Below are 15,142 nucleotides of genomic sequence, written 5' to 3'. Positions count from 1 at the left end.
GCCGTGTGTTCCGTCGGGAGCACGCGGTTTATACTGCTCGCTGCCACAGAGACTTCAGTTGCGGGGAGTATGGCCACATGGAAGGAGACTAGGAGAGTACACCGAGTGTTTTGATGGGCATTGTGGAGGTACAGAGCTATAAGCTGAGAGCCTTTTGTTTGACATGGGTTTAAAATAGGAGTATTAAACTCGGCGACACTGCTGCTATACGCCGAGAGACTGATAAATTGCCCTACTAATTGAGGGTGCCCTTGTCGAAAGTTGTTTCTTGAACACCAACAATACTATTTACAAACTTTGTTGAAATTAGAAAAGTTTGCGTTACAACCAAATTTATGCCTTATATTTTCCCAAGAGGCGGTACAATTTATTGACAAGGCATAAAGTATTTAGCTCTAGTCTCACTCAAGAAAAAAACGAGGTGGACACACACACACGTAAAGGATGTCACTCAGGAAAGTGCACTATAGTGTTAGTGTTGGCTTGTCGAAAAACACAGTAGATCAACTGTGCATGGCGCAACGGTTAACTTAGGCGAGATCGGTAATTTATTGGTGCCAGGACAAAGCAAACGGTCAACATGAAGTAGATACACGTAGCGTCTCTGTCAGCTCATGATTCAGGCGGCCGTCGACATCCCTCTTGTGTTTCTGTTGTAGCGGAGCATGAGCTTCCCCTTGGGCCCTGGCATGACCACGTTCCAGTCCGTCTCGGGGAACGGCGACACCATCTCCATCTCAAAGTTCCTCAGGAGGTGGCTCCATATCACCTTGATCTGCATGTACGCGAACGCCTCGCCGACGCACGCATGCCGCCCAGCGCCGAACGCCGTGTACGAGAGCGCCCCGCCTGCCCTGTCCTCTCCTCTGCCGGGGCCGAACCGGTCCGGCTCGTACGTCTCCGGATCGCTGTACACTTGCGGGAGACGGTTGTGGATCACCAGCGGGCTCGCGACCGTGCGCCCCTCAGGGACCTCGTACTCGACGCCCGCGCTTGTCCGCACGGTGAAGCTCCGGCGCGCATGGCGCAACAGCATCATCGCCGGCGGGTGGAGCCGCAGAACCTCCTTGACGCAGCGGTGGAGGGTGTCCATCTCCTGCAGGACCTCGTAGTCCACGCGGTCCCCGTGCCGCGCCATGATCCGCTCCTGCTCCTGGACGGCAGCGCGCAGATGCTTGGCGTTGGCGCGCGCGAGGAGGCGCGCTCCGGTCCACGTGCCCGTGCTGGAGCTTGTGTGCTGCCCCGCGAACAGCGCAGAGACCAGCATTCCGACCACTTCCGTCTCGGTCGTGGCGCGGCCGTCTTTGTACCTGGAATCGATCAGGCACTGGAGCATGTCATCGACGACGTTTCGGCTGCCATCGGGGCAGCTTGCTTTGCGGGAGCTGACGATGTCGGAGAATATCTCGCCGAGCCTAGCGCGCGCCTTGTCACGTCTGTGATGCGCCGGGATCGGCAGGTGCGGGAATAGGATGGTGACGAGGCGCATGCCGTCGTTGAGTTCACGGAGGTGCGTTGCGACCTCGACCAGCATCTTCGCCCTCACCTCCTCCCCAAACAAGCATCGGCTGGCGACGAGCGTGACGAGGTGCTCTAGCTCCTGCTTCAAGTCAACCGTGCCGGACTGTCCCCATCTCGCAAAGTACTCCTGCACGCGTAACATACACACGTACACTTATATATGCTGTGTTTTTTTGTAGGGATATATACACTTATATCCGTTAGCAAGAGCTAAGACGAAAAAGTGAGGCAACTGATATTAAAGGTACCATCTTATTATTTCCTACCTCGACTTCGCGCACCATGAGGCGGGCGTAGCTTCTGAGCTTGGCCGGCTTCATTGCGTCCCCAAAGAAGCGGAACTGCTCGCGCCGAGTGGCGAAATCCACGTCGAAGGCGACGCCGGGCCCGAAGGTCGGAGTGGTGAACTGCGAGACCTCATCCTGGCTGATTTCTGACTCCAGTCCTTGGTAGAAATGGCTCGACACGTCTGGCCCAACCAGGAAGGTGACCTTGCGATGCAACAATCTCACCGTGAACACGCTCCCCATCTCCGCGTGGGCATCGCAGAGCACTCGCAGCGGGCCCTTGGCGAGAAGCGCTGGGAGGATGCCAAGAAAGGGAGCCCCTGCGGCCGTGGGCGGCGGAGGAGGTGATCGTTTGCTTGTTGGGAAGGACGTCGCCCGTCGTCGTGCCATCATGATGGACACGACTGCAACGAAAATAGGAACAAATGCTAGCCAAAGGACTCTCGGAAATTCCATATTTGCACTTCAAATGCGATGGGGGTTGTACTGTAAGAACATTGTAAAACGAGTCAGTAACTTAGGTGCGACTTGTGTGTACTCGAGACATGCACCCATCAATAATCAAGTGCGTGTGCTTTTTGGAGCACATGTGATAACACTTTTCTATTTGCTGCCATTCCAAAATGTTCCTATATATTACAGACATGGATGCAAGTTTTTTAGCGTACTTTCATAGAGTTTATAGGGTACCATTCATTTCTTATTAGCACTCATTGCCCACACGGGCGTTCCAGCGATATTAAGGGGAACCTTCTAAGGATACATTGCATTTGATAGGCAAGAAAAGAGAACTTACTGATCTATAGGGAGGCCAGCAACTCGGAGGACCTTCAGCTAGGGTCACCCACGCAATCGATCAGCGCGGCTGAAGCAGGTTGATGGCATGGCTTTATAAAGCCCGCCGCCCAAAGTCAAGTTGTCACCCAAACTTTATTATTACTACATGCTGCACAGGTGCGGCATGTATGAACATGTGGTGCCTTCCAGTTGAAGTTGAGATTTAACGGCTAACCCACGGTCGCGTTTGTTAGATAAATTAGCATCTTGCAACACCGAATAGAATAATTTACCAACCTTGGTCATGCAGGTCTAAAACGTATGAGAGACGGTCAGCCGTGGCCATGGAAGTCTGCCGAACCTGCCGTGCCTGACCAAGAGTATGAGAACTACGGTCAGCTCCAGCTGGTGGTCAAGTCATTTGTGTTGGGGCAATGTGCACTGCATACCGATCTGCGGATGGATGTGTTGCATGTCTCACACGGCAATGTGGTATGTAGATTTACCCGAAAAAAAATGAAAATTGTGGTATGTAGATTCCAAACAACAAATTGAAAAGGAGGAAGTAACCCCGGCCTCTGTATGATGCACAAAATCATATATCATTAATTATCCAAACAATGGCAAGCAAAGTTAGTGATGACAGCGGCGCGCCTTTGATTTGTTTCAGTGCTTGTAGTCGTCGCTAGGTGGTCTACGAATCTGGATGTAATTTTTATTTCTGGTATTCGTTATACTGTCATGATTGAAAATCAATAGATTGAAAGTTTTTCACAAAAAAAAAACTCGGCATTAACAAAAATGGTAAAAAAAACAAGGCTATCGGACAAGCCTTGCGGCAGGATATCCAAATCCTACCACACATTCTAGAAGCTATATAGTTACATACAAAGGGCACATCTCTCCAAGACATCACTTTTAAGAAGAAATTATTGCTCGCACGCCGATGCTGGCTGGTTCAACCAGATGCCAGAACAAAGGCTATCACTCTCAAAGCAACCTTGGAACCAACACCTTCAACAAGGTAGCGAGCCTAGGGGGCAACTAGGGACTATGGGGCTCTCCTACCTACTAAAAAAATGGTTGTTACCAAGTTCATGTTTGCCGAGTGTCAAAGCACGGGTTCACGACAAAAGTTGTGTAACCCAAGTACAGCTCTCGGCAATCAGTAGAACACGGCACACATCATACGTCACCGAGCGCCTGGCCAAAAGTACTCGGGAAACAAAGCAAACGCGGTTTATGGGATGCATGCCGAGATCCTCTTCCATGGCACCCAGCAAATAGGTGCCACGTGCCACGGGAAAAGTTGACGGCTCTGTGACGATGGGCAACGTTTGCCGAGAGCCCGTGGTCGAGAACTCAACAAACTTTATACTATTTAAAACGACCCCTACGTGTTTCATCCAACCCTAGCCGCCGGCCGCTGGCACACAAATCCTATGGGCCGCCAACAATATATGAGTGTCAAGGAAAAATACTGCTAACCACGGTAAAAACACAATAGGTTTTGCTATTTTTCAGGTACCTGAATTTTGTTGATGTCTCAGTCACCTTCCTTCCTTCCTTATGGCACGCATGATCCCGCCGGAGAAGAAGAAACCAATGCTCGCGAAGAACCAGACGCACTATGTATCTTAGGGGAAAACCATAGCCTCATTATCTATTTAGTGGGGAGCAACGACCCCATTAAGGGTGGGGTGCAGGCGATCGCCGGAATTTTTCACTGATGCGGCAGGGCATAGAGGGATGGCCGGGCCGGTGCCCAACACGGCGGTGGGGAAGGTCAAGAGAGAAGAACAGTGCGCAGCTGACAGCCATTGGATGCTGATTGTATGGCCGAGAATGAAAGTCACTGACGCTCGATCTATTTTCAGATACCTGACGTTTAGTCCCAAACAAAATTGGTATCGACCGATATTTTTGTCATATCTCTCTTCTCAAAGAAACACGAGTGCTTTCTCTCACTGAACGTAGAAAACAAAGCAAAAGCGGTTATTCCTGGAGCCAAAGACCAAAAAGCACTCTTGGCTGCCCTCGCCATTCATTTCTCAGTCTTTTATCAAGGTTCAACCCTCCGGTCAGCAAACGGTAAGGTTTTTCTACTCCGTGTCTCACCAGTAGTTTTTGACTAAACCACCACTCCTCGGAGAACAGTCTGCCCAAACTAAGTCCAGCTTATGTGACACATCAAGGAGAAATTCTACAAGGAAAAGAAATTCTAGAACAAAAAAAGCAGGGTATCAGTTAGCTAGAGTATCTACAGCTGGACGACTCAAACCGACATCAAACGCCCATGCGACAGTACCAATCTTTGACCGGTCAAAAAAAGAACAACCCGGGCACCTCAAACCGGCTTTAATACCCGGGTTGACTGGCACCCCACATACCAAGCCCAAATGTAGGGCGGATATGAGGCGGCCCGGCACGTCTGCCACGTCAGTCTAGCGCACCTCTCGCCCACTATGACCCCACAAAAACCTCATTTGGATCAAACCCTAACCTCACTTCACTCCGCTCCGGTCTCCATCTCTTCTTCCCCCTTCTCTAATCCGTTAACTTCCGATCTCCATCCAACATGTCCAGCACCGACAGCCGTTCCGACGGCTCTGGCGACGACGCCTTAGATGCATTCCTCCATGATGTGTCCGGCAACGACGACGAGCTGGGCCTCTGCATCGTGTTGTAGCGCTCGCGGGTGGACACGGGTGGCAGCTCTGGATCTGGTGCGACGCCGCTTGTCGCTCACAGCTGCAGCACCGATGTCAGAGTTGGCCCTTCCCACCCTGTGCACAGCTCCGAGAAGGCAACTCAATTCGCGCGGCCCCTCCATCAGCCTCCTCCCCCTCCTCCCGCTGCTCTGAAAGGGCAGTGGTGTGTTTTAGTGCCCACTCTGCCACCACAGTGAACGCACACTCTAGATTCAGAGCCACGCGCCGCCAACCGCGAGAGGCAGAGGGCAAGGGAAAGGGCGGCCGCATAGTCCTCCCGCCACCGTTGCGGTGAAGCTCCGCCGTCTTCATCTGTATTTGAAGAATTTAGTAATCTAGTTTAAACTTGTCCATCATTTTATGTGGATTATATGAAGCGTGGAGATCTTTTGGTGATCAAAATGTGCATTTATATGTCCATGTGATAATCTACGTACTTTAATTCACGTTGCATGTTTTAATATGGATATAGGGTACTCTTTCTTAAACTAATATAAGAGTGTTTAGATAACTATTGTAGGGATCCAAACACATTTATATTAGTTTACCGAGGAAGTATTAGATTTGATACATGGGTGTGAGACGAACAATTTAAGAATTGCATGTGTCCACGCACACGCCCACACGCGTCCACGGACGTATAGTCAGCTGGTTTTGCAATGCTCTTGCTCTTAGAGCATCTCCAACAGGCGCGCTAAACAGGCGCCGTGCTATAAATATACCCATTTTAGCGCGCGCGCAATCCGGCAGATGGCTCCAGCGGGCGCGCAATAACCGCACGCGCGGTATAACCAGTTGGGCGCGCGGCAGAAAGCGGTACCTCGCGCGGTGTATTTGCGGCGCCCGCTTCCACGCGCGGCACACTCGACGCTCGCGATGCGCTCTTCTTCTCCCCCTCCAAAGCCCCACGCGCGCCGGCGCCGGCAACCCGCACCCATGGACGCACGCGCAGGCACCCCGCTCACCGCGTTCTATAGCCGCGACCCCTCCCCCCCCCCCCCCCCCCCCCGCCCCCGCCGTCGCCGCCGCCACAAACCCTAACCCGGGTGGCGTTGGCCTCGCCTCCGCCGGAGCTCCTCCGACCAGCGGCCTCTTCATGCCGCCGCGGATGACCTCGGCGGCGGGTGGCATGATTTTGAACTTGGTTGGATGAACTTGTGGGCATGAACTTCATCAACTTGTTTATGCGAAATTTTTATTGTGTCGGAAAATGTTTATCATTTTGTATTGAAAATGCCATATGCAATGCACCGGCGAGTCACGCGTGCTGCTGGAGCGGCACGCGCGCTGCATTTTAGCGCGGCTGCTGCGTGTCGCGCCAAACCAGGTGATGCGCGCGCGGCATATTTGTTTTTTGCGCGCGGCGCGACCGGTGCCTGTTGGTGATGCGCGACGTCCACCTCTGTGCATCATCTATCGTGTAGATGCAGATGCCAGGAGGTATATATAAATATACCGCGACAGACTCTCCCCTCAGCAGCCCGCACCACAGGAACCAGCCGATATAATGGAGATCGAGCTCTGGCTGCTATGGCCGACGCTCGCGGTCGTCTCGCTCCTCTATTGTCTGGCCATCACGGCACGCACGGGGCGGATGCCACCGGGTCCCACGCCGCTCCCTCTCGTCGGCAACATGCTCAGCCTCGTCGGCAACCTCCACCACACCCTCGCGCGCCTCGCTCGCGCCTACGGCCCCGTCATGACGCTCAAGCTTGGCCTCACCACCGCCGTGATCGTGTCCTCGCGCGATGCGGCTTGGGAGGCATTCACGAAGCATGACCGGCGGCTGGCTGCGCACGCCATCCCAGACGCCGCACGCGCGCTCGGCCACTCCGACCGGTCCATGATATGGCTGCCCAGCTCCGACCCGCTCTGGAAGAGCTTGCGCGGCATCGTGGCCGCCAACGTCTTCTCCCCGCGCGCCCTCGCCGCGGCGCGCGCCGCCCGCGAGCGTAAGGTGCGCGACATGGTGCATCACTTCCGCGACCGCGCCGACACAGAGGTGGACGTCGGCCAGGCACTGTACGGCGGCGTGCTCAACGTCTTGTCGAACGCGCTCTGCTCTGTCGACGTGGTCGACATGGGCGCCGCCGAGTCAGCGCAGGGCGTGCGGGAGCTCGTCGAGGATCTCATCGCGGTGATTGCCAAGCCCAACATCTCCGACCTCGTCCCTTGCCTTCGGCGGCTCGACCTGCAAGGATGGCGTCGCTGGACAGCGATACGCATCGACAAAATTTTCCGCCTGTTGGATGACATAATCGACGGTCGTATGGCAGCCGCAGCCAACACCTCGACGGAGGAGAAGCATGGCGACTTCCTGGAGCTCTTCTCCACGGGCAAGATCGCCCGCGACACACTGACAGCCATACTGTTCGACGTCTTCACGGCCGGAAGCGACACGATGTCGCTCACCGTCGAGTGGGCAATGGCGGAGCTGCTCAAGAACCCGGCCATCATGGCAAAGGTCCGCGCGGAGATAGACGATGCTCTCGGCGGCAAGGAGACCATCGGCGAGAACGACGCGGCGGGCTTGCCGTACCTCCAGGCCGTGGTGAAGGAGGCCATGCGACTGCACCCGGTGGTGCCGATACTGCTGCCCCGCCGGGCCGTGGAGGACGGCGTGGAGATCGGCGGCTACGCCGTGCCCAAGGGCTCGACGGTCATCTTCAACGCGTGGGCGATGATGCGGGACCCGGCGGCGTGGGAGAGGCCCGACGAGTTCGTCCCGGAGAGGTTCCTGGGCAAGGCGGACCAGGTGGTGGACTTCCGGGGTAAGGCCTTCGAGTTCATCCCGTTTGGGTCCGGCCGGCGGCTGTGCCCCGGCGTGCCGATGGCGGAGCGCGTGGTGCCGTTCATCCTGGCCTCGCTGCTGCACGCGTTCGAGTGGCGGCTACCGGACGGCGTTTCCGCGGCGGAGTTGGACGTGAGCGAGAGATTTACCACTGCCAACGTGATGGCTGTCCCACTCAAGGCCGTGCCCGTCGTGGTGCACATCTCTGCACGTAACGGTTTTCTTCAGCAAGATTCGTCACGGGAGGACATGTCAACGTGACAAAGATTTCCATACTATGTTGTCCAATTTCGTCTTCCACAAAAAAAAAATAGTCCAACTTCTCCAACTCTCCATGGCATGTTGAGGAGTATATTTGTTAAAATAATCAGAGGCATGCGACCAAGGAACCATAGCACACGACATCAAGATTTGTTAACGAGGTTCATCGAGCTGGGCTACACCCCTGGGCCATGACGACGGACGTTTCTCTTCATTGATATCATTATAATACCGCATACCGGTTACCCGGAGGCCGGCACATGCCGGTGGCTCCTGATGTGCGCCTATGCTATTATGTTTGCGTAGGTGATATCATGTGTCTACACCCGTTATATAGGAGGCTTGGGATGCAAGTGTCCTACTCCAACACTAGTTCGTACCCCGAATATACGTCGTATGACTTCAAGTCCAACTGTAATCTATGTTGTATAAAATATTCGACACAATTTCAACAAACTCCACCTTCAAGAATGTTCTCCATCACCTTCTATTAGTCGATGCATCACACCTCCGTGTACATTGGACTTGAGTTTATACCATGAGTATCTGATACTCTGAGACTCCACCTACAAATGTAGTTTCTTTTTGTTTTCGTCACGGTCAAGGCTTGAATGAATAAAGTTCTTCTTCACTATAGTTTACACGCTTCAAACTTTTGAAGTATCCGTTCAACATCATCACATATTGATCATTGAGTCACCATATTTGACAATACTATTGTATCATCACTCTGATTATCTCTTCCTTGATCTGTGTGAAAATGAATAACTTACATATTAGACACCACATATTAGAGTTACCTGAGCTCAACATCCTTCCTCTTTCTTGAATGACTGTTTGAAACTTGAAGCAATTTCACCGTCATCTTGTAATCATCCTAAGTCAAATTCGTAGTCGTGTCTTAACACATGGCTGACCATTAGAACCCTGGTCTGTCGCCATGTCCCATACTTACCGCATGGCTCGCTACTATTACAATGTCGATCTTTGGCTTTACTAGTAGAGTCCCCAGGGTCACAAAACCACACCTCCTCAACTCCGACTGCAAAGAACAACCGATCATCACCGACCGATGCAGAGTTTCACATCCTCGGACCACTGAGCTCCATCTTGAACAAAATGTTTTTCACTTTTCCCACAGAAATAGGCTTTGACTTTATGTGCACTTACATATGCCGTAGCCCTCCATCTGTACCGAGTGAAGTCTTCTGTCAGACTCCAGCTTCAGTTTCAACATGACTCCATGTAGCCAACTACACTACCCGCGCCCCATTAATCTCAGCCTCTCATGTGTACATCATCTTGAATCAACCTCATACAATTGCCTCGTTGAAGCGCACAAGCCTTAGGATGCTGGCTACTCCTCTAGGCCACCACGAGAGCTATATCTCACATTAAGCGAGAGAGAAGAACCTCCCACTGAAGCATCCGTAGTAATGGGCCGGACCATTAGCACATATAGTAAAACAAAAAGAAATAGGGAGAAAAAGAGAACTCTCCTGGGAATCGATCCCAGGTGGTGGGTGGGGCCTCTGGCCATTTGCACCAAGGTCGGGTTCATGTCCAGATAGGAGGCGCGACCAACTTGAGGGAAATACCCTTTTTCTGTTTTCTCCTTTATTTTTTTGGTTTTCTTATTTATTCTCTAGTTTTCATTTTTTTCATCATTATACTTCCCTTTTTTTCTTGGTTCTTTGGTTTTCTCTTTGTTTCTTTCATGGTTTTATCTGTTTATTTTCTTTCCCATTTTCTTCATTTTTTGTTTCTTTCTTGGTTTTCACTATTTTTTTGGTTTCTCTTTACTTCTTTACTGGTTTTCATAGTTTTGCCATTATTATTTTCATTTATTTCTTTGTTTCTTTTTTCCTTTTCTTCCTTTTTAGATTTTCATTTTTTTGTTTTCCTTTCTTTCTATTGGTTTTCATTCTATATTTTTATATATGTCAAGAATATTTTCTTGTACACGTTTACCATTTTTCTAATACAAGTTCAATTTTTTTAATACATGGCCAACATTTTTAGCAATTTTTTAATACATGGCTAACATTTTTAGCAATTTTTTTAATACATGGCCAAGATAGAAGTACACTCTTTTGTGGACAGATTTTAAAGCTAGATGTACACTCTTCACCGGACGAAAGGAGTACATGCATCCACATCAAACGACTGATTAACTGCGAGTCTTTAAAAATTATTATTTCAATCTTGGATACTTCAAAGTCTGTACTATAAATTTTGGCCCCTGATAAATGCACATGTGTGGCAGGAACACATGGTAACTTCGAACGTTTCTATGACAAGTTTAGTGACGCGAGGATAACAACTTTAGACTTCTTTTTAGATGGCAGTTTTTAGTTTTCTTCTTTTTGAATGACAACTTTAGTTTAAAAAAATCAGGGCGAAGAGCATCGTGCCACACGTGACACTTATTAGATGGGCAAAATTTTACCTTCCAGGAAGCTACCTTATTATTTAGATTTATTTCAGAATTTCCGATGATGTGCGTTTAGTGGGAGGAGATGTTCCCGTCAACTACGAGACACCTACATTGATTTCGTAAAATTTCAAGATGATATGCCAGCTCAATCTCTCGGAGAAGCTCATAGGGGTAGGACGTGCGTGTGTGTATTCATATGGATGAGTGTATGCGCGTATATATCAACGCTTGTGTTTGTACTGTGCTTAGAAAAAAAGCTACCTTATTACCATCAAATAGTCTCTACGTAAACATCACTAGTTTAGTGATTTAAAAATGTTAGTTTATAGAGGGAGTACATTGAAAACAACGTACAACATTGCCGTGTGAGACATGCAACCCAGCCGCACATTGGTCCAAGTCGAACACGAATGACTTGACCGCTTGCTCGAGCTGACTGTAACTCTCAGACTCTCCGTCAGGCACGGCTCTGCAGACTTCCGTGGCCACGGTTGGCCGTAACCCTCATACGTTTTAGACTACCAAGTGGCTTGTTTGGTAAGCAATCAACAAAAAATGCAATCATACGTTCTAGACTTGCATGACCAAGGTTGGTCGATTAACACATGGACAGAGGTGTGCACGACTATTTAACAGACTGAAATTACGCGTGATTAGAATGATGTCATTTTGGGATACTAATTTGTCTAACAATCCCGACTGATGAGTCAGCCGTTAAATCTCAATTTCAAGTGGAACATGTCGCATGTTCATCCATGTCGTACTTGTGCAACATGTAACAATAAAGTTTGCATGCCAACTAGCACCGGCTTTATAAAGCCATGCCATCGACTATTTTCAGCCTCTCTAGCTATGACCCTGAAGGGGTCCCGGAGAGGGTTTGTAGGACGCAGGTCCAGGCGCACGCGAATCATGTGTCGTCGATCCGCACCAAAATTCGCGACATTGCTTATGTATTCACAGAGTTCCATTTTTCGTTTATCTATGTAATGCCGCCATATATCATTCAGATATACCAGTTGGTGTAGGGCCTGAAACCTATTACGTGGGGTCCGCTGAAAACCGAAAACGGGAAGGAAGGAGCAAATATAGAACGGACGGGGAAACATAATTCATTAAGCTATTGTTGTGATGTTCTTCTTATTGTTTGTTCATATGTTTCTTTTTTTTTTGCGTTGTTTGTTCATTTGTTTCTGTTCCTCGAAAAATAACATCCAGGTGTAACCACTGTTTCAATCGGAGGGCTACGAAGATATGAACACCTGCAGCAGCATATTCGTACAAAAAAAATACATATTTGTTTGAAAATGTTGGTTTTCATATGTAAAGGCAAGAGATAATCTTCTATATTGACAGAATGAAGGGTGTAAAGGCAAGAGATAATCTTCTATATTGACAGATCGAAGGGCTTCAAAGATATGAATGCCTGCAGAAGTATGCTGCTACAGAAAGGTATAAATTCATTTGAGAAGGTTTGTTTTGTTATATATTTGATTAAGATCCCGTCTTCTCTAGTTGGGAAATATCATCGTTGATATTCGTCCTTCTTCCTTGTTGTTGTTGTTGTTGTTGTTGTTGTTGTTGTTGTTGTTGTTGTTGTTGTTGTTGTTGTTGTTGCTGGTTATCCCAGAACAACTTTTCTGTTCGACATATTGAGTATGTCTAATACTTAAAGTATGATGAACTGATCTTACGATGCAGGTGGAATCAACGGCAGTAGATATATGTGTCTAAAATGTGTTTAAACAAGTTACAGTTATTGAAACTTTATTTTCTGACGGTTCACTGGCTAGTTACTAGCAAGACAATGCAGTTGAATTAAAGGATCTTAGAAATCCTTGTAAATTACATATTATTATACCTATTTGTGTTTTTTTTGCGGGGAATACCTATTTGTGTTCTACCCCTATGTAGCACTTTGTAATGGAATGCTATCTTAAGTTGAGTAGTTCAATCCCTCGTCCCTGAAATTGAGTCTGTGAATTTATAAGTTGATGTAATCGTATGGGGACTATCCTAGAGTTGCTCTAACTATATTTTTTGTTCTGGAGATAGATCATGCTGTTTATTTATAGACAGAACAAGTCACATTGCACAAGATCCACATGACAAAATTGTGACCGATAATTCTCAATATCGCACACAGTTCGTCTAATTCAATTGTGTGCCCATCAAGCATAGAATTCTTATCAGACAAACCTATGCGTTGTCACGAGTTAGCACACGCAAGTTGCCTTTAAGAAACCATGTCCGGAACTTCGCACATCGTGCACATATTACAAAACGTGTGCGATGCTCCCCATCATGATACACAAATCATTTATTTAAATTGTTTGCCAATCAACATACACGATTCGAGCAGTTCAATCGTGTGCGTTATCCCGACTTATCACACGCACGTCCTTCAACTGAACTGTGTGCCCTATATTATACAATGTTCCTTTTTAAAATCATACTTGATGGATCTGCCATCGCACACACACGTTTCTTTTTCTAACGTGTCCATCACACATTGTTCGACATCGGGTGTGTGATAAGTGTGTTTTAATTGCACTAGTGTAATACCATTTTATCAATCAATGTACATGTCCTACGTGACCACGACGGGCACGGCCTTGAGTGGGACAGCCATCACATTTGCAGTGGTAAATCTCTCGCTCACGTCCAACTCCGCCGCGGAAACGCCGTCCGGTAGCCGCCACTCGAACGCGTGCAGCAGCGAGGCCAGGATGAACGGCACCACGCGCTCCGCCATCGGCACGCCGGGGCACAGCCGCCGGCCGGACCCAAACGGGATGAACTCGAAGGCCTTGCCCCGGAAGTCCACCACCTGGTCCGCCTTGCCCAGGAACCTCTCCGGGACGAACTCGTTGGGTCTCTCCCACGCCGCCGGGTCCCGCATTATCGCCCACGCGTTGAAAATGACCGTTGAGCCGTTCGGCACGGCGTAGCCGCCGATCTCCACGCCTTCCTCCACGGCCCGGTGTGGCAGCAGTATCGCCGCCACCGGGTGCAGCCGCATAGCCTCCTTTACCACGGCTTGCAGGTACGGCAGGCTCGCCGCGTCGGTCTCGCCGATGGTCTCCTTGCCGCCAAGAGCATCGTCTATCTCCGCGCGGACCTTTGCCATGACGCTTGGGTTCCGAAGCAGCTCCGCCATTGCCCACTCTAGGGTGATGGACATGGCGTCGCTCCCGGCCGCAATGACCTCGAACACTATGGTTGTCAGGCTGTCGCGGGCGATCTTGCCTGTGGACAAGAGCTCGAGGAGCAAGTCGAGGAAGTCACAGTGCTTCTCCGTGGAGGCGTTGGCAGCTGCCATGCGACGGTCAATTATGCCATCCAATATGAGGAAGATTTTCTCGAAGCGTATCTCCGTCCAGCGACGCCATCCTTGCAAGTCGAGGGGTCCAAGGAAAGGGAAAAGATCGGAGACGTTCGGCTTCGCGATCACCTCGATGAGGTCCTCAACGAGCTTCCGCACCCCCTGGGCCGACTCGCCGCCCATGTCGACCACGTCGACGGAGCAGAACGAGCTCGACACGAGGTTTAGCACACCGCCGTATAGTGCCTGGCCGACGTCCAACTCTGTGCCGGCGCGGCCGCGGAAGTAACTCACCATGTCCCGCACCTTACGCTGGCGGACGTCGAGCGCCACGGCGAGGCCGCGCGGGGAGAAGACGTTGGTGGCCACGATGCCGCGCAGGCTCTTCCAGAGCGGGTCGGAGCTGGGCAGCCATATCATGGACCGGTCGGAGAAGCCGAGCGCGCGGGCGGCGTCCGGGACGGCGCGCGCAGCCAGGCGCCGGTCGTGCTTCGCGAATGCCTCCCAAGCCGCGTCGCGCGAGGACACGATCACGGCGGTGGTGAGGCCGAGCTTGAGTGTCATGACGGGGCCGTAGGCGCGAGCGAGGCGCGCGAGGGTGTGGTGGAGGTTGCCGCCGAGGCTGACCACGTTGCCGACGAGAGGGAGCGGCGTGGGACCCGGTGGCATCCGCCCCGTGCCCGCACGGCGTGTGTGTGCCAGGCAGTAGAGGAGCGAGACGACCGCGAGCGTCGGCCATAACAGCCAAAGCACGATCTCCATTCGCTGGTTCGTGTGGTGCGGGTTGCTGAGGTGAGAGTCCGTCGTGGTATATTTATACCTGCTGGTATCTGCATCTAAGCGATATACGATGCACAACCCTGCCAGTGTACGTTGATTGAGGTTGCAACCCTGTATTCTCTTCTACCTATCAATGAAAAGATACACTCTTAAGTGTGTTCACGAAAAAAAATGTTGCACAACGGGTCAAGTCCGTATCACCGCGGAACAACTGCAACGTCCCGATGTGATCTATCTACTTGGTAATTCATC

At 50.5% G+C, this 15,142-nt stretch overlaps 3 protein-coding genes across 3 annotated transcripts; 1 reads left to right on the top strand and 2 right to left on the bottom strand.

The window, feature by feature from the left end:
* Positions 1-279: 279 nt before the first annotated feature.
* LOC125540581 (obtusifoliol 14-alpha demethylase-like) lies at positions 280-2,676 on the bottom strand. Its single transcript, XM_048704189.2, has 3 exons — positions 2,605-2,676; positions 1,788-2,294; positions 280-1,648 (listed from the first exon to the last, which is right to left on the bottom strand). Exons 2-3 carry the CDS (start codon positions 2,262-2,264, stop codon positions 620-622), a joined length of 1,506 nt encoding a protein of 501 aa, XP_048560146.2. The 5' UTR covers positions 2,265-2,294; positions 2,605-2,676; the 3' UTR covers positions 280-619.
* A 4,108-nt stretch (positions 2,677-6,784) lies between these two features.
* Positions 6,785-8,804, top strand: LOC125540582 (cytochrome P450 76M5-like). Its single transcript, XM_048704190.2, has one exon. The coding sequence runs from the start codon at positions 6,804-6,806 to the stop codon at positions 8,346-8,348; it is 1,545 nt and encodes a 514-aa protein (XP_048560147.2). The 5' UTR covers positions 6,785-6,803; the 3' UTR covers positions 8,349-8,804.
* A 4,310-nt stretch (positions 8,805-13,114) lies between these two features.
* LOC125540584 (cytochrome P450 76M5-like) lies at positions 13,115-14,908 on the bottom strand. Its single transcript, XM_048704191.2, has one exon. The coding sequence runs from the start codon at positions 14,870-14,872 to the stop codon at positions 13,376-13,378; it is 1,497 nt and encodes a 498-aa protein (XP_048560148.2). The 5' UTR covers positions 14,873-14,908; the 3' UTR covers positions 13,115-13,375.
* Positions 14,909-15,142: the final 234 nt, after the last annotated feature.

Source organism: Triticum urartu, chromosome 2A (assembly GCF_056163025.1).
Source record: "Triticum urartu cultivar PI428250 chromosome 2A, HENAU_Tu73, whole genome shotgun sequence".
Taxonomy (NCBI): Eukaryota; Viridiplantae; Streptophyta; class Magnoliopsida; order Poales; family Poaceae; genus Triticum; species Triticum urartu.
Note: the sequence above shows the minus strand (reverse complement) of the source record. Positions and strands in the feature narration are given on the sequence as shown.

Excerpts from the sequence above, each read along its gene's own strand:
- LOC125540581 (XM_048704189.2), bottom strand. The coding sequence starts at position 2,264 with ATGGAATTTCCGAGAGTCCTTTGGCTAGCATTTGTTCCTATTTTCGTT. Across the intron at positions 1,649-1,787 it reads TCATGGTGCGCGAAGTCGAG|GAGTACTTTGCGAGATGGGG; the intron begins GTAGGAAATAAT and ends TTACGCGTGCAG.
- LOC125540582 (XM_048704190.2), top strand. The coding sequence starts at position 6,804 with ATGGAGATCGAGCTCTGGCTGCTATGGCCGACGCTCGCGGTCGTCTCG.
- LOC125540584 (XM_048704191.2), bottom strand. The coding sequence starts at position 14,872 with ATGGAGATCGTGCTTTGGCTGTTATGGCCGACGCTCGCGGTCGTCTCG.